The following is a 25,321-nucleotide window of genomic DNA, read 5'->3' on the forward strand; positions in this document are numbered from 1 at the left end:
CCCTTTTTGCTCTGTTTTCCGTATAGCTTTATGATCTTTTGGGAAATCTTTGCTCATTGTTCATATTGCTGAACCACTTGTTGTATATTCCTTTTTATAATTTATGCTTTTTTCCTGGCTCTAATGCTCTTGACCACACTTCCACCCTTAATTACAATTTCTTGAAATGCAGTAACTCTTTCTTAACCCTTTATGCCCTTTCCTAGTCTATATTTCAAGCAATGAATTTCTGCCCCCAAATCTTTGTGTCTAAAGTTAGTTTTACAGCAGTGCAGATAACCCTTGTATCTACATATGCTTAGTTCTTGAGTTTGGTTCATGAGAACTTGGATATAGGAGCACCTCTATTTGTTTCTGTAAGGGTCAAGGAGCTCTGTATCAGAAATAACTTATTTTTCCCTGTGGTTTCTTGACTCCCACTACTTTTCTTTCTCCTGTAACATATACTAAGGATGGCTATTAAATTATCCTATGCTTTGTTTTGTCAGGAGCTGAAGGAAGATCAATAGTCCCTTGGGTATCTCAGCAGGAAGATGTCACCATTTTGAAGGGGCAGAAAGAGAAGCCTTTGTATTTGTGTATGTTCAGTGAGGTCTTCTGTAAACTTTCCTTCAGTTTATGATGTAGTGATTTAGGGCAAGGTTGACCCAGGGCAGTTTTTGCCCCAGTTGCACAGGGTTGTGGAAGTCTCTGTGGCCTGTTTAATTGGGCCTAGCAAAAATATTGTTGAGTGGCTTTAGCACAGTGCTGGAACATAGTGATTGGTGGATAAATGCTGGACGAGTTGAAGTAACGGTGGCAGGAAGCATAAATCAAATTGAAATACAAGCCTGATAAAGAACTTGTCTCCACCCTGAAATTTGATGGACACTGTCCATAAAATATTTGCTTTGACCCATAATGAAGCAGTTGATTTCAGCTAATCTATTTCTTAGAACGCAGATACTGAGAACGCCTCCATTGGAAGTAAATGAGTGTCCTGAACAGAAGCTTGTTGTGCTTCTGGCAACTTGTGTACCCAGCTGTATGCCGTGGTATTTGTGTCTCTCCTTGCTGTACCTAAGACTTCCTCTCAGCATTTGGCCTGTGCTTCCTCCACAGAACAGGCAATACCAAACAGACAAAAACAAATTTCCCTGCTCCTGTCTGTAACTTCTCTGAACCCATTACTATCCTTACCTCCTCTTCTGTCTCTCCCACCTCCTTTTGAAGGCAGTTAGTTCCTCTGCCTTTTCTGAATCCCTCCTCCTCCCTTTACTGAAGAATCGTCTTTCTTCAGATGTCTCCTTTCTGTTAGCTTCTTCCCTCACCATGCAAGTCAGTCCCCCTCTAGGTAGCCATAGCACCTTTTCTCCTTCCTTTTATAACTGAGTTTCTTGGATGCGAAGAGTGATCTTCTTGCAAGCATTACTCTCCTTTTTCTCTGTCACCCTTTCTGATCTGCCTCACTGAAATTGCACTAGCAGTTGCCCTCTTCATTTGCCATTCCAGAGATCCTGTCTCATGCCTGTCTGACTTTTCTGCAGAGCTGCTACTGTAGCTCTCATTACCTGAGAGGTTCCTTCTCCCTCTGCTTGTGTTACCTACTTTTTCCTGGTTGCTTCCTCTTACCATCTTGGGCTTCTTTTCTGTGACTTGCCTCTTCTGTGCTAGCATTCTTCAAGATTCTGTCCCAGCTGCCTCCTTTCATCATTAGTTGTCCCCTGGGTTACTTCCTCTATGCGCACATGATAAGTATATGCTGCTCTGATTAAACTTCCCAGCCAGATGTTTTTACTGGGCACCAGACTTAACCTCACTTGGGATCCTGTAGGTACCTCAAACTCACCATGTTCAACATTCCGCAATCTTCTGTTTACTTCATTACCCGCCTAAGTCATACACTGCTGGAGTCATCTCTGAGTGTAGTGTAACCAACCACCTGTTTCTCTTTCATCCTGAGTCAGCATGTCATCAGCAGTGCTGCTAGTGCTGATGTGTTTTCTCAATCCATTTTTTTTTCTCTTAAGGATGTTGGTCTATTGCAAATTATCTAAAAAAAAATTCTGTGTACATTTTTCTTGGGAGATAATTCTCCATGAATATTTTTATATTTTTGCATAATTCAGGCTTTACAACTGAATAGCAAACATGCTGAAAAATGAAAATTGTGTATTGCTCCAGAAGGATTTAGAGGCATATCTCCCTAGAGCAGTTTGCTTACATTCCAGGGTAAAACACTTCCCCTCTATTCCCCAGAGAAACGTTAAATACATTTCAGAGAGAAGCTCACTCTCTTGATCTCTCTCTCTCTCTCTCTCTCTCTCTGGAGAGAGGAGCAAAGAGAGGCAGATGTGCCAGCCTCTCTATATAAACTTAAAAAAAAATTTTTTTTGGTTTATTACTGTTTTTCTATTACAGTTGTTCCACTTTTTCCCCCATTTCTCCCCCCAGCCCTGGCAGCTCACTCCTTCTCCCACAGTCAATCCCTACCTCGTACAAGTTCATGGGTTATTTATACTAGTTCCTTTACTAAACCCTTCCCCTACTTACCCCCCTTCACCCACTACCCTTCACTCAGTAACTATTAGTCTGTTACTTGTTTACATGCCTTTGGTTCAATTTTGCTTGTTTGTTTGTGTTGTTCATTAGTTTCCTGTATTAGCTAATATCATATGGTATTTGTCTTTCGTTGTCTGGCTTATTTTGCTAAGCATAATTCTCTCTAGTTCCATCCATGTTACACAAATGGTAGTGTAAAAGAACCCTGGGGCTGCTTCGATTGAAACAGAACCCACGGGCTGTTTAGTTAGGGGTCCGATTGCCCGCTGCCAGAATCATAACTCTGAATACCAGAGTTTGGTGAAAAGGAAAGGAATTGTTTATTTACACATAGTCCTGCCTCCCCCTCCCAGACCTGGCCAGACTTAGGAAAGTCAGAAACACCGTTTCCCCACTTGCGAGGCACAGTTCAGCTTTACCAGTAGCTGCCAATCACTCAGTTCTGATTAGGGAGGTCCTTTCTGTGCTGTGGTGCCCTCCAGCTCTCAATGCAGAACCGCCTGGATTCTCAGCCTCCTTGTAAACTGCCTTCTTCCTGTAAACCGCATGGATCTCCTCTCCTTCTCAAAGCAGCCTGGCAAGAGCCTCTTCTTAAAGCCACCTGGAGACCCCTTCTCCAAGCCACATGGAGGGAGCCCACGAGAACCAGAGAGTGAGGGCGTGAGGGCCAGAGAGAGCCTGAGAGAGAGAGCCTCCTAGAGCCAGAGCCAGCCCAAAATATGTCCGCAGCTGCTTCTCTTCCTCCCTTGCCTCCTCTCTCTCCCTGCGTCCTCTCACGCAGTGGGTGTTGCAAACAGTTCTGACCATTCACAGAACCCTACGTAGTCTCTGTCTGCTTCTTCCTACCAGCCCACCGTCCAAGATCCCTCCCATCTTCCTGAGTCTTAGAAGTAAAGCGGATCTTAGCAACAATGTTTCCAGCCACTAGCCCCAGGCATGCAAGGGCATCCTGAAAGCTGCTTCCGGCTCCCTATCTCCCAGACGCAAACTCTGGGGTTTGTTTTTGGACTCCTTTGTTTCTGTAACAGTAGGAGTTCCTTTTTCTTTTTTTCTACAGCATAGTATTCCATTGTGTAAATGTACCACAGTTTTTTGATCCACTCATCTACAGATGGGCACTTAGGCTGTTTCCAGCACTTGGCTATTGTAAACAGTGCTACTATGAACATAGGGGTGCATAGGTTCTTTTGAATTGGTGTTTCAGTATTATTCTTCAGGTATAATCCTAGCAATGGAATCGCTGGTTCAAAAGGCAGTTTCATTGTTAGTTTTTTGAGGAAATTCCATACTGTTTTCCATAGTGGCTACACCAGTCTGCATTCCCACCAACAGTGCAGTAGGGTTCCCTTTTCTCCACATCCTCACCAGCACTTGTTGTTTGTTGATTTGTTGATGATGGCCATTCTGACTGGTATGAGGTGGTATCTCATTGTGGTTTTAATTTGCATCTCTCTGATGGCTAGTGATATTGAGCATTCTTTCATATGCCTATGGACCTTCTGTATGTCCTATTTGGAGAAGTGTTTGTTCAGGTCCTTCGCCCATTTTTTAATTGGGTTGTCTACTTGGTGAGTCATATAAGTTCTTTATATATTTTGGAGATCAATCCCTTGTCTGAGGTATCACTGACAAACATATTTTCCCATATTGTTGGTTCCCTTTTCTTCTTGCTGATGTTTTCTTTTGCTGATTAGAAACTCTTTAATTTGATGTAGTCCCATTTGTTTAACTTTCTTTTATTTCCCTTGACTTAGGAGATATATCGGTGAAAATATTGCTATGTGGGATATATGAAAAATTTTTTTTATGTTTTCCTCTAGGACTTTTATGGTGTTACAACTTACATCTAAGTCTTTGATCCATCTTGAGTTTATTCTGGTTCATGGTGTAAGTTGGTGGTCTAGTTTCATTTTTTTGCACGTCCCTGTCCAATTCTCCCAGCACCATTTGTTGAAGAGGCTCTTCTCACTCCATCTTATGTTCCTTCCCCCTTTGTCAAATGTTAGTTGACCGTATAGACCTGTGTTTATTTCTGGGCTCTTTATTCTGTTCCATTGTTCTATATGTTTGTTTTTATGCAAGTACCAGACTGTTTTGATTACAGTGGCCTTGTAGTATAGTTTGATGTCAGGTATTGTGATTCCTCCTATTGTGTTCTTCTTTCTCAAGATTGCTGTTGCTATTTGGGGTCTTTTTTTGTCATATAAATTCTTGAAGTATTTGTTCTAGGTCTGTGAAATATGTCATTGGTATTTTAAGAAGGATTGCATTGAATCTCTGAATTGCTTTGGGTAGTATGGACATTATAAGGATGTTGATTCTTCCCATCCATGAACATGGTATATGCTTCCATTTATTTGTATCTTCCTCAATCTCTTTCTTCAATGTTGTGTAGTTTTCCAAGTACAGTTCTTTTATTTCTTTGGTTAAGTTTATTCCTAGGTACTTTATTTTTCTTGTTGCTATAGTAAATGGGATATATTTTTCCAGATTCTATCTCTGATATTTTATTTTAGGTGTACTGAAATGCCTTTGATTTCTGAATATTAACTTTGTACCCTTCTATTTTTCCAAATTCACTTATTAGGTCGAGCAGTTTTTTAGTGAAGCCTCTAGGGTTTTCTATGTACCCTATCATGTCATCTGCAAATAATGACAGTTTTAATTCCTCTTTTCCAATTTGGATGCCTTTTATTTCTCTTTCTTGTCTGATTACTGTGGCTAGAACTTCCAAGACTATGTTGAACAGGAGTGGAGAGAGTGGACATCCTTGTCTTGTTCCTGATCTCAGGGAAATGCTTTCAGTTTTTGTCCATTGAGTATGATGTTGGTTTCAGGTTTCTCATATATGGCCTTTATTATGTAGAGGTATGCTCCCTCTATTCCCATTTTGCTGAGTGTTTTCATCATAAATGGTGGTTGTACTTCATCAAATGCTTTTTCAGCATCTATTGATATGATCATGTGATTTTTATCTTTCATTTTATTATGGTGTATTATATTTATTGATTTGCAAATATTAAACCATCCTTGCATCCCTGGGATGAATCCCACTTGATTGTGGTGTATGATCTTTTTAATGTGTTACTGGATCTGGTTTGAGTCCCTTCCTGCCTGCAAAGTGTCCTCTGAGAAATAGCTGACAGTCCTATAGGCACCCCCCTGTAGGCAACTCTTTGCCTCTCTCTTGCTGCCCCCAGGACTGTGGCTTTATCTTTCACCTTTGGCATCTCAATCATGATACGTCCTGGTGTGGTCCCCTCTGCATCCAGCTAGCTCGGGACCCTCTGTGCTTCCCAGACCTGTATGTCCATCTCCTTCGCAAAATTTGGGAAGTTCTCCCTTTTTTTTCAATTCTTGCTTTCTCATTCTGTACTGGTTGACTGTTTTTTTATCCTTATGTTCCAAATCATTGATTTGAACCCTGGTTTTCTTCCCTTTACCATTGGTTTTGTGTGGATTTTCCTTCGTTTCACTTAGCATAGGCTTCACTTCTTCTCCTATGTGTTTGCCGTACTCAAGCTTATCTGTCAAGCCTGTGAGCATCTTTATTACCAGTGTTTTGAATTCTGCATCTCTTAGGTTAATTATCTCCTCATCTGTGATGTTGGTTATCTCCTCATCGCTTAGTTCTCCCACTGGAACCTTGATCCGTTCCCCCTTTTGGGCCATACTTCTCTGTCTCCTCATCCTGACAGGTTCCTGTGTTTGTTTGCCTCCACGTCCCAGGTAGAGCTGTCGCTCCTGTTATGTTGTAAGGGGTGGAGCCTTAGGGATTTGTCAGAATAAGGCGACCTGTTTCACCACGTTGTGGCGCTGTATGTGGGGGATGGGTCCGAGAGGGGACAATGCCGCCTGCCTAGCTTCACCCCTTTTCTAGGTACCTCTCCCGCTTCAGCATTGGACTGGCACCTGGCACCCCTCTAGCTGCTGCCCTGGCTATCGTTCCCAGAGTGGGTGGGTCTGCGGAAGTTCTAGGACTGTGGGTGTCCTCTAGTTGGGGTGTTATTTCTCCTTCTCCCATATTAGGTGGCTCTTTAAACAAGCAGACTCTGCTGAGAGACTGGCAGTTTCTGCCTCCACCCCAACCCCCACTGGTCTGCACAGTCAGAAGCAATGAGGCTTCATTTTCCTCGGTGCTGGGACTATTGAGTTGCTAGGTCTGGTGAGGAGCTTGGAACACTCCCCAGGTGTCCCCCCTGACTTTAAAAGGTGAGACTGCGCTGTCTGCTAGGCTGCTGCTGCCACCGCTACTGCTGCCGCCCCACCATGTCCTCTCCACCCTGCCTCCGCCCCTCCTACCTGTCTGGATGAGTATTTCTTCTTTATAGCTTTGTTTGCTGGACTTCCATGCAGTTGGATTTTCTGGAACTTTCTTTTTTTTTTTAAATTTTTTAACAAGGTTACTTTATTTTATTTTATTTATTTGTTTTTAGAGTGAGGGGAAAGGAGAAAGAGAGGGAGCGAAACATCAATGTGCAGTTGCCTCTAACGCGCCTCCAACTGGGGATCTGTTGTGCAACCTAGTCATGTGCCCTTACTGGGAATCGAACCAGCGACACTTGGTTCGCAGGCCGACACTCAATCCACTGAGCCAGAGCAGCCAGAGCTTTGGTTGTTTCTATTTTTGCGGTAGTTGTATTTCTCCTTATTTGTGGAAGGAGATGCAGCATGTCTGTCTACGCCTCCATCTTGGCCACAAGTTTTAGCTAAGAGTCTTATTGGGGCCCCTTTGTACGTAATTCTCTTCTTCTCTCTTGCTGCTTTTTTTTTTTTTTTCTCTCTTGCTGCTTTTAAGATTCTCTCTTTGTCCTTAATTTTTGACATTTTGATTATAATCTGTCTTTCTGTGGTTCTCTTTGGGTCCAGTTTTTTTGGAACTCTCTATGTTTCCTGGGCCTATAAGTCTGTTTCCTTCCCCAAGGTAGAGAAGTTCTGCTTCATTATTTTTTCACATAGTTTTTCAATTTCTGGTTCTTCTTCTTTACCTTTTGGCAACCCTATTTTTCGGATGTTTGCCTGCTTATAGCTGTCCCATAGGTTTCTGAGCCTCCTCATTTTCCTCACTTTTCCTTTCCTCTTTCTGCACTAGTTGACTATTTGTTCCTTTGTTATGTTCTGATTTATTGATTTGATCCCTGGTTTCCTTTCCCTCACCAATAGTTTTGTAGCCTTTATTTCTTCCCTGTCTTATTTAAGATCTGCTGTTAGGTTTGTAAGCATTCGTATAACCAAAGCTCTGAACTGTGCCTCAGAAAGATTTCCTGTCTGCTGCTTCGTTAGATTATGTTTACTGTCTGGTCAGCTGCATTACTGGGATCTCTATCATGATCTATGCCATCCTGACAGTTTTGTGTTTACCTTTGCTTCCTGGGCAGGGCTGTCACACCTCCTACGCTATAGGGGGTGGAGCCCCATGCACTTTTCACTACCGGGCAACCCTGTGGCGTTTTGTGTGCTGGCGGGGGTCCAAGATGGATTCCTTCCATTCACTCTCTGCTGAGAGACCGGGAGCCTCCTCCTCCATCTCCACTCCCTCCGGCCCTCACAGTCCGAGGCAATGGGGATCTGCCTTCCCAATGTTGGGATGGCAAGCTGATGGGTGTGGTCTGTAGCTGGGGGTGCTCCCCAGGTTCTTCTCACCTCCCCTTAAATATGAGTGTCTTTGCTTACCGCCGTACTGCAACTGTCGCTACCAGCCCAGCTTGAGCTCTCCATCCCAGTTTTGCTTCTCCCCATCCGGACAAGCACCACTTCTTTATAACTTCATACGTTGAACTTCCATGTAGCTTTATTTTCTGGAACTTCTGGTTATTTCTGGTTTTGCGATAGTTGTATTCCTTCTTAGTTGTGGAGGGAGATGGAGCATGTCAGTCTAGGCCTCCATCTTGGCCGGAAGTCTGGTTTGCCAATATTTTGATGAAGATTTTAGCATCTATGTTCATCAGCAATATTGGCCTGTAGTTTTCTTTCTTTGTTGTGTCTTGACCTGGTTTTGGAATTAGGGTAATACTGGCTTCATAGAAAGAGTTTGGGAGTCTTCCCTCTCCTTGGATTTTTTGGAATAGTTTGAGAAGAGTAGGCATTAATTCTTCCCTAAATGTTTTGTAAAATTCACCTGTGAAGCCATCCAGTCCAGGGCTTTTGTGTGCCGGGAGTTTTTTGATTACTGCCTTAATTTCTCTCTTTGTTACTGGTCTATTTAGGCTTTCTTTTTCTTCTTGATTCAATTTTGGAAGATTATATGTTTCTGGAAATTTGTCCATTTCATCTAGGTTGTCAAGTTTCTTGCCATACAGTTGTTTGTAATAATTTCTTACAATCCTTTGTATTTCTGTGATATTGGTTGTGATTTCACCTCTTTCATTTCTGATTTTGTTTATTTGAGTCCTCTTTTTTTCTTGATTAGCCTGGCTAAATGGTTGTCAACTTTGTTTATATTTTCAAAGAACCAGCTTCTAGTTTTATTGATGTTTTGAATTATTTATTTAGTCTCTATGTCATGTTATCCTGCTCTGATCTTGATGATTTCCTTCCTTCTACTTATTCTGGTCTTTGTTGTTCTTCCAGTTTTTGTAACTGTAGGGTTGGATTTTTTATTTGGGATTCTCCTTTTAGGTAGGTTATATTGCTATGAACTTTCCTCTCAGGGCTGCTTTTACTGTGTCCCATACGTTTAGGGCTGTTGTGTGTTTGTTATCATTTGTTTCAAGAAACTGCTTGATTTCTTCATTGATGTCGTTGTTAACCCATTCATTATTTAATAGCATGTTATTCATTGTCCATGAGTTTGAATGTCTTTGAGTTTTTTTCTTGAGGTTCATTTACAGTTTCAAGGCTTTGTGATCTGAGAAGATGCTTGATATAATTTCAATTTTCTTGAATTTGTTGAGGTTTGTTTTACGTCCTACCATGTGGTCTATCTTTGAAAATGTTCCATGTGCAGTTGAAAAGAATGTATATTTTGCTGCTTTGGTGTGAACGTTTTATATATATCAACTAAGTCCATTTGATCTAGTGTTGTTGAATGCCTCAACATCCTTGGTATTTCTTTGCTTTGAAGATCTGTCCATTGTTGACAATGGGGTGTTAAAGTCTACTACTATGAGTGTGTTGCTGTTGATATCCTTCCTGTATCTTCCAAGATTTTCCTTATATATTTAGGTGCTCCTATGTTGGGTGCATATATGTTTGCCAGGGTTATATCTTCACTATGGATTGTTCCCTTAAGTATTATGAAATGCCATTCTTTTTCTCTTTTTATGGCCTTTGCTGTGTAATCTGTTTTGTCTGATATAAGTATTGCTGCCCCAGCTTTTTTTTCATACCCATTTGCTTGGAATGCTTTTTTCCATCCCTTCACTTTCAGTCTGTGTATATCTTGTTTTGAGGTGTGTCTCTTGTAGACAGCATATATGTGGGTCATGTTTTTGTATTTGTTCCACGACCCTATGTCTTTTGAGTGGAGCATTTAATCCATTTACATTTAAGGTTATTTTCGACAGTTATTTATTCATTTCCTTTTGTACCTGTGTTCCTCTACCTGTCTCTTTTTCTTCTTTTTCATAAAGCATTCCCTTTAGCATCTCTTGTAATGCTGGTTTGGTGGAGATGTATTCTTTTAGTCTTCCGTTGTCTGGGAAACTCCTTATTTCACCTTCCATTTTGAAGGAGAGCCTTGCTGGATATAGTAGTCTTGGTTGTAGGCCTTTGTTTTTCATTGCTTGAAATATTTTTTGCCATTACCTTCTAGCTTGTAGCGTTTCTGTTGAGAAATCAGCTGATAGCCTTATCAGAGCTCCCTCGTATGTTATTGCTGTTTTTCTCTTGCTGCCTTTAGGATTCTCTCTTTGTCTTTGAATGTTGCCATTTTAATTATGATGTGCCTTGGAGTGGGCCTCCTTGGGTTCATTTTCATTGGGACCCTCTGTGCTTCCTGTACTTGTGAGACTTTTTATCTTCTCATGTTTGGGAAGTTTTCTTTCATTACTTTTTCAATCAGGTGTTCTATTCCTTGCTCCTCCTCTTCTTCTGGTATGCCTATGATATCGATATTGTTGCATTTCAAATTGTTCTGAAGCTCTCTTAAATCCTCTTCATTCTTTTTCAGCCTTTTTTCATTTTGTTGCAGTGTCCATGAATTTTTTTCTGTGTTGTCCTCTAGCTCACTGATGCAGTCCTCTGCTTCGTTTTGCCTGCTTTTGATTCCTTCTACCATGTCTTCAGTTCAGAAATTGTATTCTTCATTTTCTCCTGGTTCTTATTGATGGCTTCTATGTCCTTTTTCATGCTGGTGTAGTTCTAGCAAGTTCCTTGTAGCTTCCCTGGAGTTCTTTGTAGTTCCCCTGGAGTTTATTGTAGTTTTTTCTGAGTTTTTTGAGTTCATTGAGGTTTCTCATTACCATTTTTTTGAATTCCATGTCTGATAGTTTGCTTGCCTCTATGTCATCTATCCTTCCTTCTGGGAATTCTTCCTTTCCTTTAGTTGGGGTGTTATGTCTCCTTCTCCCATGTTAGGTGGCTCTTCTTGTTTCTGTTCTTAGATTTACTTGCTTTTATTTCCTGCCTTTGTGGTGTGACCTTCTTGTATACAGTTATTGAGCTGCTGCCTCCAGCTGGTGCCACTTGGATGGAGGGGAGTAGTCTAGTTAAGAGATTTCTCCCGCAGCACTGGGGATGATTCTGCACTGGGATCTAGTCTGCTGTTCTCCCAGATCTTTCTGCAGAGCCAGGGCCCAAAACTTTTACAAAGTGCCTCTACTTCACTTCACCCTCACCCTCCTTTGGCCTCAGCCCGGGATGAGTGCGCTCCCTTACGCAGGCCAGGGGTGGGCTGACCGATTATGCACTGGAGAAAGAGAGAGAGAGAGAGAGAGAGAGAGAGAGAGAGAGAGAGAGAGAGAGAGAGAGAGACACACACACACACACGCCGCCACCCCCCCCAACCCCCCACTTCTGTTCCTTGCCTCTCAGAGCCAGGTGCCACCTGGCCCACTCCTGGCTTTGGCAGCAGGCAGAGCCTTGCCCTCCACCCCTGACTCCTCTCAAGGGAAACCTAGGGTCACTAAAAAATCTTTGCGCACTGCCAGCCGCAGCTGGGGGAGCCAGGCCAACCAGAAATTCCATCTTGCCCTTTTCTCCTCTGCTATCCTCACCAGACAGGTTGCTCCCAGACAGTCTTCTCTGAGCCAGCAGTGCCAAGGCTCAACTCCTGCCAGTATCCAGATGTTAACTAAGGTGCTCTGTCTACGATTAGCCTAAACTACAGACAGGTCTTGAGAGCAAGCAAGTGCAGGGTCCCCTCATTCTGCCATCATTGATCTCTAAATACTTCTCCTCAAAAAAATTTTTTAAAATTGTTTTTCTATTACAGTTGTCCCACTTTTCCCCCATTGCTGCCCCTCCCCGCCCACCCCTTCTCCCACAGTCAGTCCCCACCCCACTGTCCATGTCCATGGGTCATTTATACTAGTTCCTCAACTAGACCTTTCCCCTTCTTAACCCCCTTCTCTCCCTACCTTCTCTTCCCTGTCACTGTTAGTCTGCTCCTTGTTTACATGCCTCTGGTTCAACTTAGCTCATTTGTTTGTGTTGTTCATTAGTTTCCTTGATCCATTCTCTTACTTTTGTAGCTCATATTCTCCCATGGTCCATACCAATGGCTCCGGTTTTGATTCTCCTAAATGAAGATGTAAGGCCACAAACCAAACCATTTCAAGATTAAGGAAGACATCAAGTATATAAACTGTACAGGGAGATTGAAGAAGGTGAAGGCTGAGAAAGAAGAAATTGGATTTGGGGTTTGGGTGGAATCTGACCTCTGGGGGAAGTTCTATTGTGTGGTAAAGGCTTTCTCCCACAGACCCCCCTCCTTTGGTGTACCTGTTTCTGAAATAGCATACAGGTGGCATACTTGTTTGTCATCAGAGTCCTTCTTCCTCCTTGCTCATTTCATTCAGTTAATAAGTTTTGCCAGTGATACCTCAGTTCGCTCTCATTTTTGTCCCTTTGACTTTTTCCCCTAATTTTGAATCTTTGTAAGTCATCTTTATGTTTCATTGACATCTTGATTGACTGAACATCAATTTTTGATGGTTCTTTTTCATAATTGAAATACAAATCTATTCTGTCTTTTCATCTCTGTTATTATTATTTTAATTGGAAAATTACAGTGGACAATTTTTATTTCTTTGCCTTTATTATTCTTCAACTTTTAACACTACTGATCACTTTTTGCATAACTCTTTTCACTTGACTCTTGGGACTCTATTTTCCTGAAAGGCCATCTTTGATGGCATTTTTTGGTCTCCTTTGGGTGTCCCGTAAATATAGCTGTGCTCTGGGTTCTGTCCTCTGGCTGCATCTCATGATTGTGTCTGGGCGATCTCAGACATACTCATGGTTTCAACTACCACCCATCTGTTGATTTCCAAATCTTTGTCCTTAGCACAGACTCTTCAGTGGAGCCTAGATCTGTATTTTTATCTTGTTTACCAGATACTTCTTTTTTATTTTTTATTCATTAAATGTTTATTACTTGAATGAATGACAAATAATTTCATCCAACAATCCTTAAATTGCTTAAAAATGACATTTAACTTTTCAAATTTCATATTATCTTATTCCTTCTGTGCTCTAGTTTCTAAAAGCCCGATAAGTCTAGTTCTTATCAAAAATTTTTATGCTCGGAGTGAATAAACTGGTGGCCTTATAAAATTATTTTAGTTCAGATGAAAAGGTAAGTTCTTGCCAGACATTTCACCCAGGTGCAAATGATTTAAACTGAAACAAATGCAAATATAAATTAAAATATATCACTCTTAAATTAAAACTCTTAGACAATATTCTACCACTTTAGGCTTTATTTAGGTTTGGATTTTATGTGAAGCTTATCATCCCTGAAATGTTCGAATTACATAGCACAAGTCTTCATATTCAAAAGTGTTTATATTTTAAGTCAGGATGAAACAGACTTTCTACACAAAAGCTCTGTTTCTAATAGGAATATCCCATGGTTACGCTTTATGCTCACATAGATATGGCTGTTACTGGAGAGTTGTTTTGTATGGTTGGTGTTTTTCATTCTCTAGTTTTTGTTCAAAACATATCCTTCATTTTAATCAGGAAGAGAAGTCTGTAATTTCTTCCATTTCAAACTCGCTGTCCACTTTTGCAGGTCTTTTGTATCATTTATCATCCATAATTTTGTAAAACACTTCAGCTTTTTCCTTTTCATATTTACTAATCCTTCCAGCTCTTTTGACTTGCTAGCTGCTTTCTTTAAAATTTCTCTTGGAACATTTGCTAGTCTAGCCACCTTTAGTCCATAACTACTTGCTGCAATTCCTTTGGTTATTTGATAAAGAAAAGTGACAAAGTCAGGAGCTTCTTTGCCTGGATCTTGTCTACTTTAATCCTCACTGACCAAGAATCCCATGTGATAATTCCCCACCTGTTGTGAATAATTCTTCTCTAATTCACACACTGGCAGATAATGGGTGACAAACAGGGTTAAGGATTTCATATCTCTAATAAAATGCTCAAGTGTAACATAAGCAATGGCAGTTCTATCATGGGTGCTCGTCCCTCTTCCCAACTCATCCATGATAACCAAGGACTGTGATGTTGCTTTTCTTATTATTTCTGCTGTGTCCGTCAGTTCCTCCATAAATGTACTCTGTCCTTTATATATATTATCTGCAGCACCCATCCTTGTTGTATTAAATGTGAGATGACCGAGGACACTGAGGTAATTCCAACAGGCAGAATGTGGACGAACGGGGGGGCTGCTGTACGCTCAGGCAAGTCAGCCCTGAGCAGAGCAAGCACCGTCCTTTTATTGAAATCTGAGGGTAGCAATTACAGGATACATACCACAAAAACAGGATACCAGGGTTCAAACATTAACTAGCTTGGAGACAACAACAAAACTAAGTCCTTAAGGCTAAGCTTCAAACAAGATTAATGGAGTACTCAGCAAAGTCTATTCTCAGGATACCATAGCTCAGTGGCCTGGAACAGCTTGCAGCTGCTGGGGTCAGCAAGTCCAGCTTGCTTATCTGAGTCACAGGACACCTGGACTGAGGGGCGTGAAGATATGCCACTACCCAGAGACTTGATTTCCACCAACACATCCTTGTGAAAATGCCATCCATAATTCCAATCGTTGCTTCCTCTGCAGGAACATAGGAGCCAGTCTGAGCCATGATAGTAATCAGTGCAGCTTGTTTTATGTAGGAGCTCTTTCCACCCGTGTTTGGTCCAGTAATTATCATTACTCTCTGAGTCTGCACTCCCTCTGAGATCCAGCCCAGGGTAGCAGCTTGAAAGGCACCGGTGGCATACAGGGAGGAATTGAAGTGTTTGAACAGTTTTCTCCCAGACAAGGCAGGCAGAGGCCAGTACCCTTTTCTGAACCATCCCCCTACAGAGCCACAGAGCCAATAGGCAGGTGCCGTATCTGAGATTCCAACAATCTGGCTAACACTGTGTGTCCTGTCCTGGAGATCTCCATCCTACCCAACTTACAGGCCCATGTTTCACTGTTTACCAGATACTTCTACTTGGAGGTTCTGAAGAACTTCAAATGAAGTGGATTCAAAAGGGAACTCATTACCCTCTTTCCCAGACTTCTTTTTTATTTTGTTTTGATGAAGATACCACCAGCTGCCCATCATCCACATAAGACACCTGGGTGACACTAAAGCCTTCTTCCTCACTTCCCAGATTCATAAGCTACAAATTCCATTTATTCTACTGCCTCAATTCCTGAATCTCTCAGATTTGCTCTGTCTGCCTAAATTTAGACCCTCATTATCTCTTGCCTCATCATTTCATTTGTCTCCAAACTGGTCTTGCTTTGTGTGTCTTCCCTCCTTTCTCTCTGTTTCCAAGTCAAATACTCATAGTTAAAATTCGAGTGCTTATTTATTCCTCATTTACTTGTGAAATGTTTTGCATGCATTCTCACTTAATCATCACACTAAATCATTATTGCCCTTTTCATTTTGGAGGAGAGTTTGCCCAGACCGCACACATAGTAAGAGGCGGGACAGAGATTTGAACTGAGGCTACATGCTCCAGATCCCATGATCCTAATTCAGTTAACCTGCATTCTTTCACTGGCCACCCCTCTTCCATACTCTAGTCCAGAAGTCCTCAACCTCTGGGCTGGGGATCTGTACCATTTTGGGACTGTAGGAACTGGGCTGCATAGCAGGAAGTGAGCTTCAATGTAATGTATTTGAATCATTCTGAACTCCCCCCCCCCCCCCATCCTTGGTCTATGGGAAAGTTGTCTTCCACAAATCAGTCCCTGGTGCCAAAAAAGTTGGGGACCATTGCCTAATCTCTGAAAGCAAGTCAGTATCATAGCCTATACTCAAGGTGGGAGGTTCAGGTCCAGTTCCTGGAGGGACCTTAGTGCTGTAAATTATTTGGATTTCTTCTGTAAGAAAAATTTGTCTCTTCCTTCCACTTATTTACTAATCATTTATGTAATATAGCCTTGCATATTTTATACTTCTATTTATAATCCAGTACTACATTACTTATTTAACCAATTCTTTTTTTCCCTTTCTGTTGAGGTATAATTGACATGTAACGTATTAGTTTCAGGTGTACAAAGTAATGTAATATTTGTAACAGTTCTCATTTTTAAGATGTTCAAGTTATCACCTGTTTGTTTTTGTTTTAGTTTTTGTTTTGCTATATAAAAGCCTGATGAGCCATGGCCGGTGTGGTTTGGTTGGATTTTTGTCCCGTACATCGAAAGGTTGTGGGTTTGGTTCCCGATCAGGACACACACCTAGGGAGCAGGTTCAGTCCCTGGTCAGGGTGCATGTGAGAGGCAACTGGTCAATGTTTCTCTCTCACATCGACGTTTCTCTCCCTGTCTCTCTCTTTCTCTTCCCTTCTCTCTAAAACAAATAAGCATGTTCTTCGGTGAGGATTAAAAAAAAAAAAGCCTGACAAATAAATATGTTCTTAGAAGTGTTGGCTGTTTTGAGGGTTTCCTTTAGTTAAATTCCTATAAGTAGGATTTCTGGGTAGGCACATTTAAGTCTTTGGTGCATGTTCCTGGGAGTGGGTTTTACACTGAGCACCTGTTTTTGCGTTGTTGTTTCCAGGAAGTCCTCTTAACATCCTTGAGAGCTTTCATTCCTCTTTGGGATTACGAACAGTTTATCATAAAGCCAGGGCTCACAACTAATTCATGCTGATTTATTTACCTATCTAGAGTATTGTGTCAAAGAATGCACTGCAGTACCGTGGAAATGCCCAGCATGATGCCCAAGAGTTTCTGTTGTGGCTTTTGGACCGAGTTCATGAAGACCTCAATCATGCTGAGAAGCAGAGCAGCCAGCCTCCTGTGAAGGTGAGAGCACCCCGCTCTGTAGTCAAGGAGCAGGGCGCCCAGGACTCATTTTTCCAAAAATCTGAGGAGCTGTTGTAGTTTGCACTTAGTTAATGTAGTGACATTTAATAAGCTCTAGGTGACTACAAAGTTCATGGATACTTAGAGGATTTCTCCATGTTTACTACTGTGTTGGCAGCGTAAGATACCAGAAGCGCTGTCTCCTAGGAGCTTACAGTCTATTTGAAGGGACATTTGCCGTATGACTATCTTTAGACTAAAATTAAGTGGTTCTGTCTCATTAAACTGTTTTTAAAGCAGACATTTGCTTTCTAGTCCAGTGAGACCCATAGCCTATAGATCACTAGAATGAATACACAATCAAAAAGTAAATGTATGGATGTCTCATTGTTAGGATTCGACTCGAGTGGGAACTGAACCCTCAGAATATTCTTACTGAGAAAGAGTGATTTATTCTCAACTTCTGTGCATATAGCCTTACTATGATTGGTAAGATGATTTTTGTAATGGAAATTATTAAGATAAAGAGTTGCTTTTCTCTTGTAGCTTTTAAAGTTTTGGATAATTCAGCTCTGTACCTCAAATTTTAAATTTCTAGTTTTGGTAAGTTGTTACATTTTTGATTTAAGGTTCTTTTGTGCCTGAACACTCTGTACTGTCATATGACTATGCTTGTGACTGACTCTACCACCATATTGAGATGAATTCAAGGTCAGGCACTGTGTCTTATTTTTGTACCCTGAAGCCCTCTACAGTGCTCTCTGCATTTAGTAGCAGGTGCTCAGTAATTAAATATTAGGTGGAGGGACATGAAAAAGTTAAGTGAAATATGGAGTGATTAGGCACCAAATCAGCAGCTAATAGGTGCTAGAAAATTTAGGCATGGTAGGAATCAGTGGTTGGGATTATTTCCTGAAAGAGGTTAGAGTAGGACTTTGAAAGCTGGAGGGAGATTGGAGTGTCCTGGAGAAGAACTGCTTGGCTAGGGTGTAGAGATGGGATATGTAGAAGAGCCTGTGAGGACAGTTCTGTAACCTACATCCTGGCCACTGTGTTCTGGTTCCTTTAGCAGATACCTTTCATTGAAACAGCTGGACCTGATGCATAGCTTGTATAAGAAGTCAAGGACATTTGTGACACTTTCTAGATCATCTTTAGTCAACAGTTGATACTTATGGTCTGTAAAATTGTACTTTCTTCTTTTAAGCCGCCGTCAGAAACCGATATCCCTGAGGGACCATCTTTTCCTATCTGTAGCACTTTTGTACAGGAACTTTTTCAAGCCCAATACAGGTATGAGCAAACTAAATTTCCTCTTGTGTTGTCTGTTCATATGGCTGTAAGTGATCATAATATGCATTTCTTACATTTTTGTTTTTGAAGATCTTCTTTGACATGCCCTCACTGTCAGAAGCAGAGCAACACTTTTGACCCTTTCCTTTGCATTTCTTTGCCAATTCCTCTACCCCACACAAGGTAAGAACAGATTTAATGAAATTGAGGTGGTGCATTCCTATGTGTTCCTTTTTCTCTAGGCACCTAATATGCATTCTTAACTTATTTAGACAAGTAATGAGATTAGTGATAAATTGAATACAAGCATTGTTAAAACCTTACAGAAGTTTATGAATGCTTCTCTGAAGCTGCAGGGTTCTTGGCACAGGTGTGTATATTCAGTTGGTTATACATCCAAGCATGGGGGGAGGGGAAAGATTGTTGAGTGCGTTCTAGATTCTCTAGAGGCCTCACATTGTACTTTTAGTTAATTGTGTTCTTTGAACATTTTATCAAAATTTCCAGGAATAATACTTTTAAGGAAAATACAAAGCAGATGTGTTATATTTTTGTTTTTTGAATCTTACCTTTTCCAGACATCTGTTGATTATTGTTTGATAGTTATACTTAGGTCCAAATTGTAACAGAACCCCTGGGCTGCTCCGATTGAAACAGAACCCACGGGCTGTTTAGTTAGGGGTCCGATTGCCCGCTGCCAGAATCATAACTCTGAATACCAGAGTTTGGTGAAAAGGAAAAGAATTGTTTATTTACACAAAGTCCTGCCTCCCCCTCCCAGACCTGGCCAGACTTAGGAAGGTCAGAAACACCGTTTCCCCACTTCCTAGGCACAGTTCAGCTTTACCAGTAGCTGCCAATCACTCAGTTCTGATTGGGGAGGTCCTTTCTGTGCTGTGGTGCCCTCCAGCTCTCAATGCAGGACCGCCTGGATTCTCAGCCTCCTTGTAAACTGCCTTCTTCCTGCAAACCGCATGGATCTCCTCTCCTTCTCAAAGCAGCCTGGCAAGAGCCTCTTCTTAAAGCCGCCTGGAGACCCCTGCTCCAAGCCAGATGGAGGGAGCCCACAAGAGCCAGAGAGTGAGGGCGTGAGGGCCAGAGAGAGCCTGAGAGAGAGAGCCTCCTAGAGCCAGAGCCAGCCCAAAAATGTCCGCAGCTCCTTCTCTCTTCTCCCCTGCCTCCTCTCTCTCCCTGTGTCCTCTCACGCAGTGGGTGTTGCAAACAGTTCTGACCATTCACAGAAACCTACGTAGTCTCTGTCTGCTTCTTCCCTACCAGCCCACAGTCCAAGATCCTTCCCATCTTCCTGAGTCTTGGAAGTAAAGCGGATCTTTGCAACAATGTTTCCAGCCACTAGCTCCAGGCATGCAAGGGCATCCTGAAAGCTTCTTCCTGCTGCCTATCTCCCAGCGCAAACTCTGGGGTTTGTTTTTGGACTCCCCTGTTTCTGTAACAAAATGAGTTTTTCTATTTGTCTTCCAACTAAGGTTGTGGGTTAGCTTCAGTTTTACATTGATTTCCAATCAGGTGTGTCTTGCTTCTATAGTTTAGTTGAAATAAACAACTAATGAAAAGATCTGACTTTGATCTGTACAGGCCTCTCTATGTTACCGTAGTGTATCAAGGGAAGTGTTCTCACTGCATGAGGATTGGTGTGGCCGTGCCTCTGTCTGGGACTGTCGCCAGACTTCGGGAAGCAGTGTCTATGGAAACAAAGATCCCCACCGATCAGGTAATAAACCTGCTAATGCTGATTATGCTAGGAACCACAAAAGTGGCTTTCTGTTCTGTGGAATTTTTTAACAGTTCTCTGCCAAATATGGTTAGATAGAAATGTCGAATGAGTTGCTTCTGTGTTGAAGAAAAGGGAAGTTAAGACCCAGAGAAAAATGTCCACAAAACCTTTTTGTGTTTCATTTAATTGTGTGTACATTTTTAAAAGGAAAGCTGTGACTTTAACCCAAGGTCTTCGTTTAGCTTTGTTTGTAAAGTATGATTACTTAGCCCCTTTAAGTTATACTTATGGAGGCTTATGTGGGAAGAGCATTCCTGTGGTATTTGAAAGTCACAGAAGCTTATAGAACCTGAGCAGTGGCTCTTGAAAAACCTTCCCATCATGGTGATAAGAATAGGCATCTGGCTAGTTCTTGCACATAGATACTCAGTTCTGTTTGTTTTCTGGTGAAAACTAGACCAGTCTCTTACCTTGTTTAGATAAGAGAAAGGAAGTTGTGCACCACCATCCCCCTTTTCTTGTGGGTAAATTTTTGGTATTTAAATTGGCCCCAAATCCTTTGGCATTGGTGACTTGACATTTTTTTGCATACTTTTTTTTTACTCAATTCACTGTTATGATTTTATTTGGAAAAAATTCCCTACTTAGGATTTACTGAGAAAGGATGATTTAGTGGCTGAGTATCTTCTCCCTGGATAGCTTCTGGAGGCTGCCCTCATTTAGGAAGTTACCACAGTAAAACAAATACCACCAGCAGTGTTGTGCTCAGAAGCAAATGTACATTTTCATAGGCCCAATACTGGCACATTCATAAAATGTTCACATTCTTCCTTACTCTTAAGAGCTTATTGATTCATTTTTTTCCTTCAGGATGGGGGAAAGACAGAGAGGGAGGAAGGGAGGCTTAGGTGTGTGTCCAAGGAAAATCTGGTTGTCTCTTTAAAGCTTTTAGTACTGTCTCCTCTTTTTGCACGCAGTTTAACCAAGTGATATAATTATAAGTTCGTTTTGACCTCAACTTGTTGGAGAAAGTGAATTACAGTAGTCCCTCTCTATATTGCGGTTCACTTATTGCAGCCTCACTGTATTGTGGGATTTTAAAAAATATTATATTTAATTATTTATCGTGGATTTTTCACTATATCGCGGGATTTTGCGGTACTGTATACATACGTTAAAGTTATGTAGGTTTAGGAGTGTAGAATATGTTTAAGAACATAAGTAGCATTTATAAAAGTGTGGAAAAGGTTAATAAGGGAGTGGGAAAGGTTAATAAGGGACTGGGAACGGTTTATACGTGTGTGGGAAGGGTTTATAAAGCCTTAAAAAATATACCGTCGTCGTCGTCGGCAGCCGTCCGTCTCGAGAGACGATGGCGTAGCTTCCTGAGAGTCTATCTGCACCGCCGAGAATGGCTGTGCAGTCCGACTCGGGAGTGACAATCCCTGCCGCACTTGTTACAGGTGAAGGCAGATGGCTGTTGTTGCTGCTGTTGACGCTGCTTCCGCCTCGATCTTTTCTGGGCCGCCTCCTCGTTGCGCGCAGCCTCAGCGCGTGACGTACCTTGCCTGACCGCGAGCCTCCAGGCTAGGCGGTCATCTGCTTGAACTTCCCATGTGTTGAGATTGATGGAGCATTGTGTCATGTCCTTTTTGCAGATGTCTTTGAACCGCAGTTTTGGGCGCCCTGTCATCCTCTTGCCTTCTGCTAGCTCGCCGTAGAGGAGGTCTTTGGGGATACGGCCTGCATCCATTCTTTTGACATGGCCGAGCCACCTGAGGCGTCTCTCACTAAGAACTGCATGCAAACTGCTCATATTGGCTCGCTTCAGCACCTCGGTGTTGGGAACCTTATCCTGCCAGGTGACATGCAGGACGCGTCGCAGGCACCTCATGTGGAAGCTGTTGAGTTTCCTTTCGTGCCTTGCGTAGGTGGTCCACGTCTCGCTGCCATAGAGGAGAGTGCTGAGTACGCAGGCTTGGTAGATGCGCAGTCTGGTTTTCTCAGTGAGGCTGGAATTGTTCCACGCTCGCCGGTTCAGTCTGGCCATAACTGTGGCTGCCCTGGCGATTCTCCGGTTGACCTCCAAGTCGACTGACAGAGAGCTCAAGATGGTGGACCTGAGGTAAGTGAAGTCGTTGACAACCTCCAGGGTGTACCCGTCGATGGTGATGCATGGGGGAGTCCCCGTGCCTTGAGCCATAACATTCGTCTTCGTCAGGCTGATGGCTAGTCCGAACTCCTTGCATGCGTGGGAAAGGCAAGTGACTAGCTGCTGGAGTCCCTCTTCGGAGTGTGATGTCAAAGCTGCGTCGTCGGCGAAGAGCATCTCACGGATGAGCACCTCTTTGACTTTGGTCTTGGCTCGTAGACGGGCCAGGTTGTAGAGCTTGCCATCGGATCTGGTGTGAATGAAGACACCCTCGCTGCAGTCCTTAAAGGCGTATTGGAGGAGCATGGAGAAGAAGATTCCGAACAGCGTAGGCGCGAGGACGCAGCCCTGCTTTACTCCGCTGCTGACTGGGAAGGCCTCAGAGGTTGCGCCGTTGTAGGACACCGTGCTGTGCATGTTGTCGTGAAAGGACATGACCACAGCAAGCAGATGTGGTGGACAGCCAATCTTCCGTAGCAAGCTGAAGAGTCCGCTTCGACTGACCAGATCAAACGCCTTCGTGAGGTCGATAAAGGCGAGGTAGAGTGGTTTATGCTGCTCGTGACACTTCTCCTGCAGCTGGCGTAGGGAGAAGATCATGTCCACTGTTGATCGGCCAGCTCTGAAGCCACACTGGGACTCTGGGTAGACGCGGGAAGCAAGGGTCTGCAGGCGGGCAAGAGCGACCCGGGCGAATACTTTGCCGACGACGCTGAGGAGAGAGATGCCCCGGTAGTTGTTGCAGTCGCTGCGGTCTCCTTTGTTCTTGTACATGGTGATAATGTTGGCGTCTCTCATATTCTGGGGGATGTAACCCTCCTTCCAGCAGAGACAGAGTAGATGGTGGAGCGGCTGTAGCAGGACTGGTTTCCCGCTCTTTAGGATTTCTGGAGGGATTCCGTCGCTTCCTGGTGCTTTCCCGCAAGCGAGGCGGTCGATGGCTTTGCCGAGCTCTGCCGCAGTAGGTGGGGTGTCTAGCTCCTCCATGACTGGTAGGTCTGGGATGGCGTTAAGAGCAGTGTCTGTTACGGTGTTCTTCGTTGCGTACAGCTCGAGGTAGTGCTCGGTCCACCGCCGCATTTGCTGTTCCTGGTCAGTGATGACCTCACCTGTCTTGGACTTAAGGGGGGCGATCTTGGAGGGGATTGGGCCTGTTGCCTTCTTGATACCCTCATACATTCCTCGTGCGTTGCCTGTATCGGCGGCTTCCTGAATGCTTCTGCACAGGTTTAGCCAATAGGTATTGGCACAGTGGCGGGCGGTCTTCTGGACTTTGTTCCTGGCAGCCCGTAGAGCTTGAAGTGTACTGGGAGTGGGCGTGGCCTTGTAAGCCAGTAGGGCCTTCCTCTTAGCCTCGATCACGGGTTCCATTTCTTCCCAGTGAGCCTCGTACCAGTCAGCGTTCTTCCGCTCTTTCTTCCCGTAAGCAATAATGGCGGAGTTGTATATGGCGTCGCGGAGACGTGACCAATTGGATTCGATAATGTCGTCTGCCGCCATTCCCTCGCCGAGTGCATCTTCCATCTTGTTGATGAATTGCTGGGTCTTAACTGGGTTGCTGGCACAACTGGTGTTGATGCGTGGGTGACCCTTCATCTTGGAGTGGTGCAACCTCTTCGGCATTATGCGCACCTTGCTTACCACGAGGGCATGGTCCGTGTCGCAGTCTGCACTGTGGTAGCTGCGGGTGAGGAGGGTGCTGCCAATATCCGTTCTTCTGGTGATGACGAGGTCAAGCTGGTGCCAGTGGCGGGAGCGGGGATGCCTCCATGACACCTGGTGGATCTCTTTGCACTTGAAGAATGTGTTTGTCACGCACAGGCCGTGGTGACACGAAAGCTCAAGCAGTCGCTGACCATTCTCATTGATCTTTCCTCTCCCAAAGTTTCCGAGGCAGGTGGGCCAGGCCATGTGGTCGGCTCCTACTCTTGCGTTGAAGTCTCCAAGGAGATAAAGAGCGTTACTTCTGGGGATCTTGGATAACGCTTCGTCCAGTGCATGGTAGAACTGTTCTTTCTCTTTGGTGGTGGCGCAGAGGGTTGGGGCGTACGCGCTAAGAATGCTGACTGGGCCGAAAGTTGTTGACAATCGGAGGGTAAGTAATCTCTCTGTGCCTCCTGTGGGTGGCTCTATGGAGTTAACAAGCGTGTTCTTCACAGCGAACCCAACACCGTGCTGTCTTGGTTGGTCCGGAGACTTCCCTTGCCAGTAGAAGGTGTAGTTGGTTTCTCTGATAGTTCCGTTGTCGGCCAACCGGGTCTCCTGTAGAGCCGCAATGTCGATGTTTAGTCGTGCCAGTTCCCTATCGATGACTGCGGTTTTCCTGGCACCATTGATCCACGGAAGGTCTGCAGTAAGTCCAGGGCACATGGTCCTGATGTTCCAGCTAGCGAGGCGAAGAGCCGGAGGCTTCTTTCTTGTTGTTTGCTTGGAATTAACTGGTGCGGGTGTTTTGTGGCCCACTTTTCGAGAGGCGCCTCTCTGATCCCCACGCACCCAGTGGGGCAGGCGAGCCATGGCGAGACGGTAGCTGTCCAGTGAGGTGCGATGACCTCTCCCACCGTCAGAGGAGACCCCTGGCGCTCGTTTCCTTCGCCAATCGGATGAGCTTATAACCGGTATCTGTCTCCTCCCGTGTTGAGTCGACATCTTGCGATGACGCTGGAGTGTCCTCTCCAGTGAAGCTGAAGCTACAGAGCCTGGGCAGGGTGATATGGAGGGTCTGCTGTTGCCCATGCAGCAGACCCCCCCTCTCTTCGCAGCTGAAGGGTCCAAGGGAAAGACGGAGTCAATACAGCTTGGCTTCAGGTGCGCCGCAGGAGTTGCCGGTGTTGACTACAACGTCAAACCGCCTTAGGGACTCCGGCTCCGGATTTTCTGTCGGGGTTTACTCCCTTAGCCTTTCCCCTGAAGAGGTATGCCGCAAGGCAGCGGAGGTTTTTTGGAGTCAGAGTTTTCCTTCTCTGATTTTAGAGATGTCCTTCCTCTTTCCTTCTTTACAGGAGTAGAGTAGCACACTGATGGAAAATCGCTGGTCTAGAGTCTAGAGAGGCTGTAGGTCTAGAACAGGGCTGGCTGTGGAACACAGGTCCCAGGAGTAGAGTAGTCAGTAAATAAACCTGAGAGCTCTTGGAATCCAGTCCATTTGGGTTTGATGGAGGCTTTATTACAAAGGCAGGATTGATTAAATCATTGGCCACTGATGACTGATTCAACCTCCAGG

The 25,321-nt window shown here is 43.7% G+C and overlaps 1 protein-coding gene across 1 annotated transcript in view; it reads left to right on the plus strand.

Moving 5' to 3' along the window:
• The window catches only part of USP31 (ubiquitin specific peptidase 31), an 86,332-nt gene that overhangs the window by 23,946 nt on the left and 37,065 nt on the right, over positions 1-25,321 (plus strand). The window contains exons 2-5 of the mRNA XM_090277765.1: positions 16,781-16,918; positions 18,126-18,211; positions 18,302-18,394; positions 19,808-19,943. Coding sequence (XP_090133891.1) covers positions 16,781-16,918; positions 18,126-18,211; positions 18,302-18,394; positions 19,808-19,943 — 453 coding nt within the window. The remainder of the gene's footprint in view (positions 1-16,780; positions 16,919-18,125; positions 18,212-18,301; positions 18,395-19,807; positions 19,944-25,321) is intronic.

This window comes from Furipterus horrens, unplaced genomic scaffold (assembly GCF_987537825.1).
Source record: "Furipterus horrens unplaced genomic scaffold, mFurHor1.1.pri manual_scaffold_5, whole genome shotgun sequence".
Lineage (NCBI taxonomy): Eukaryota > Metazoa > Chordata > Mammalia > Chiroptera > Furipteridae > Furipterus > Furipterus horrens.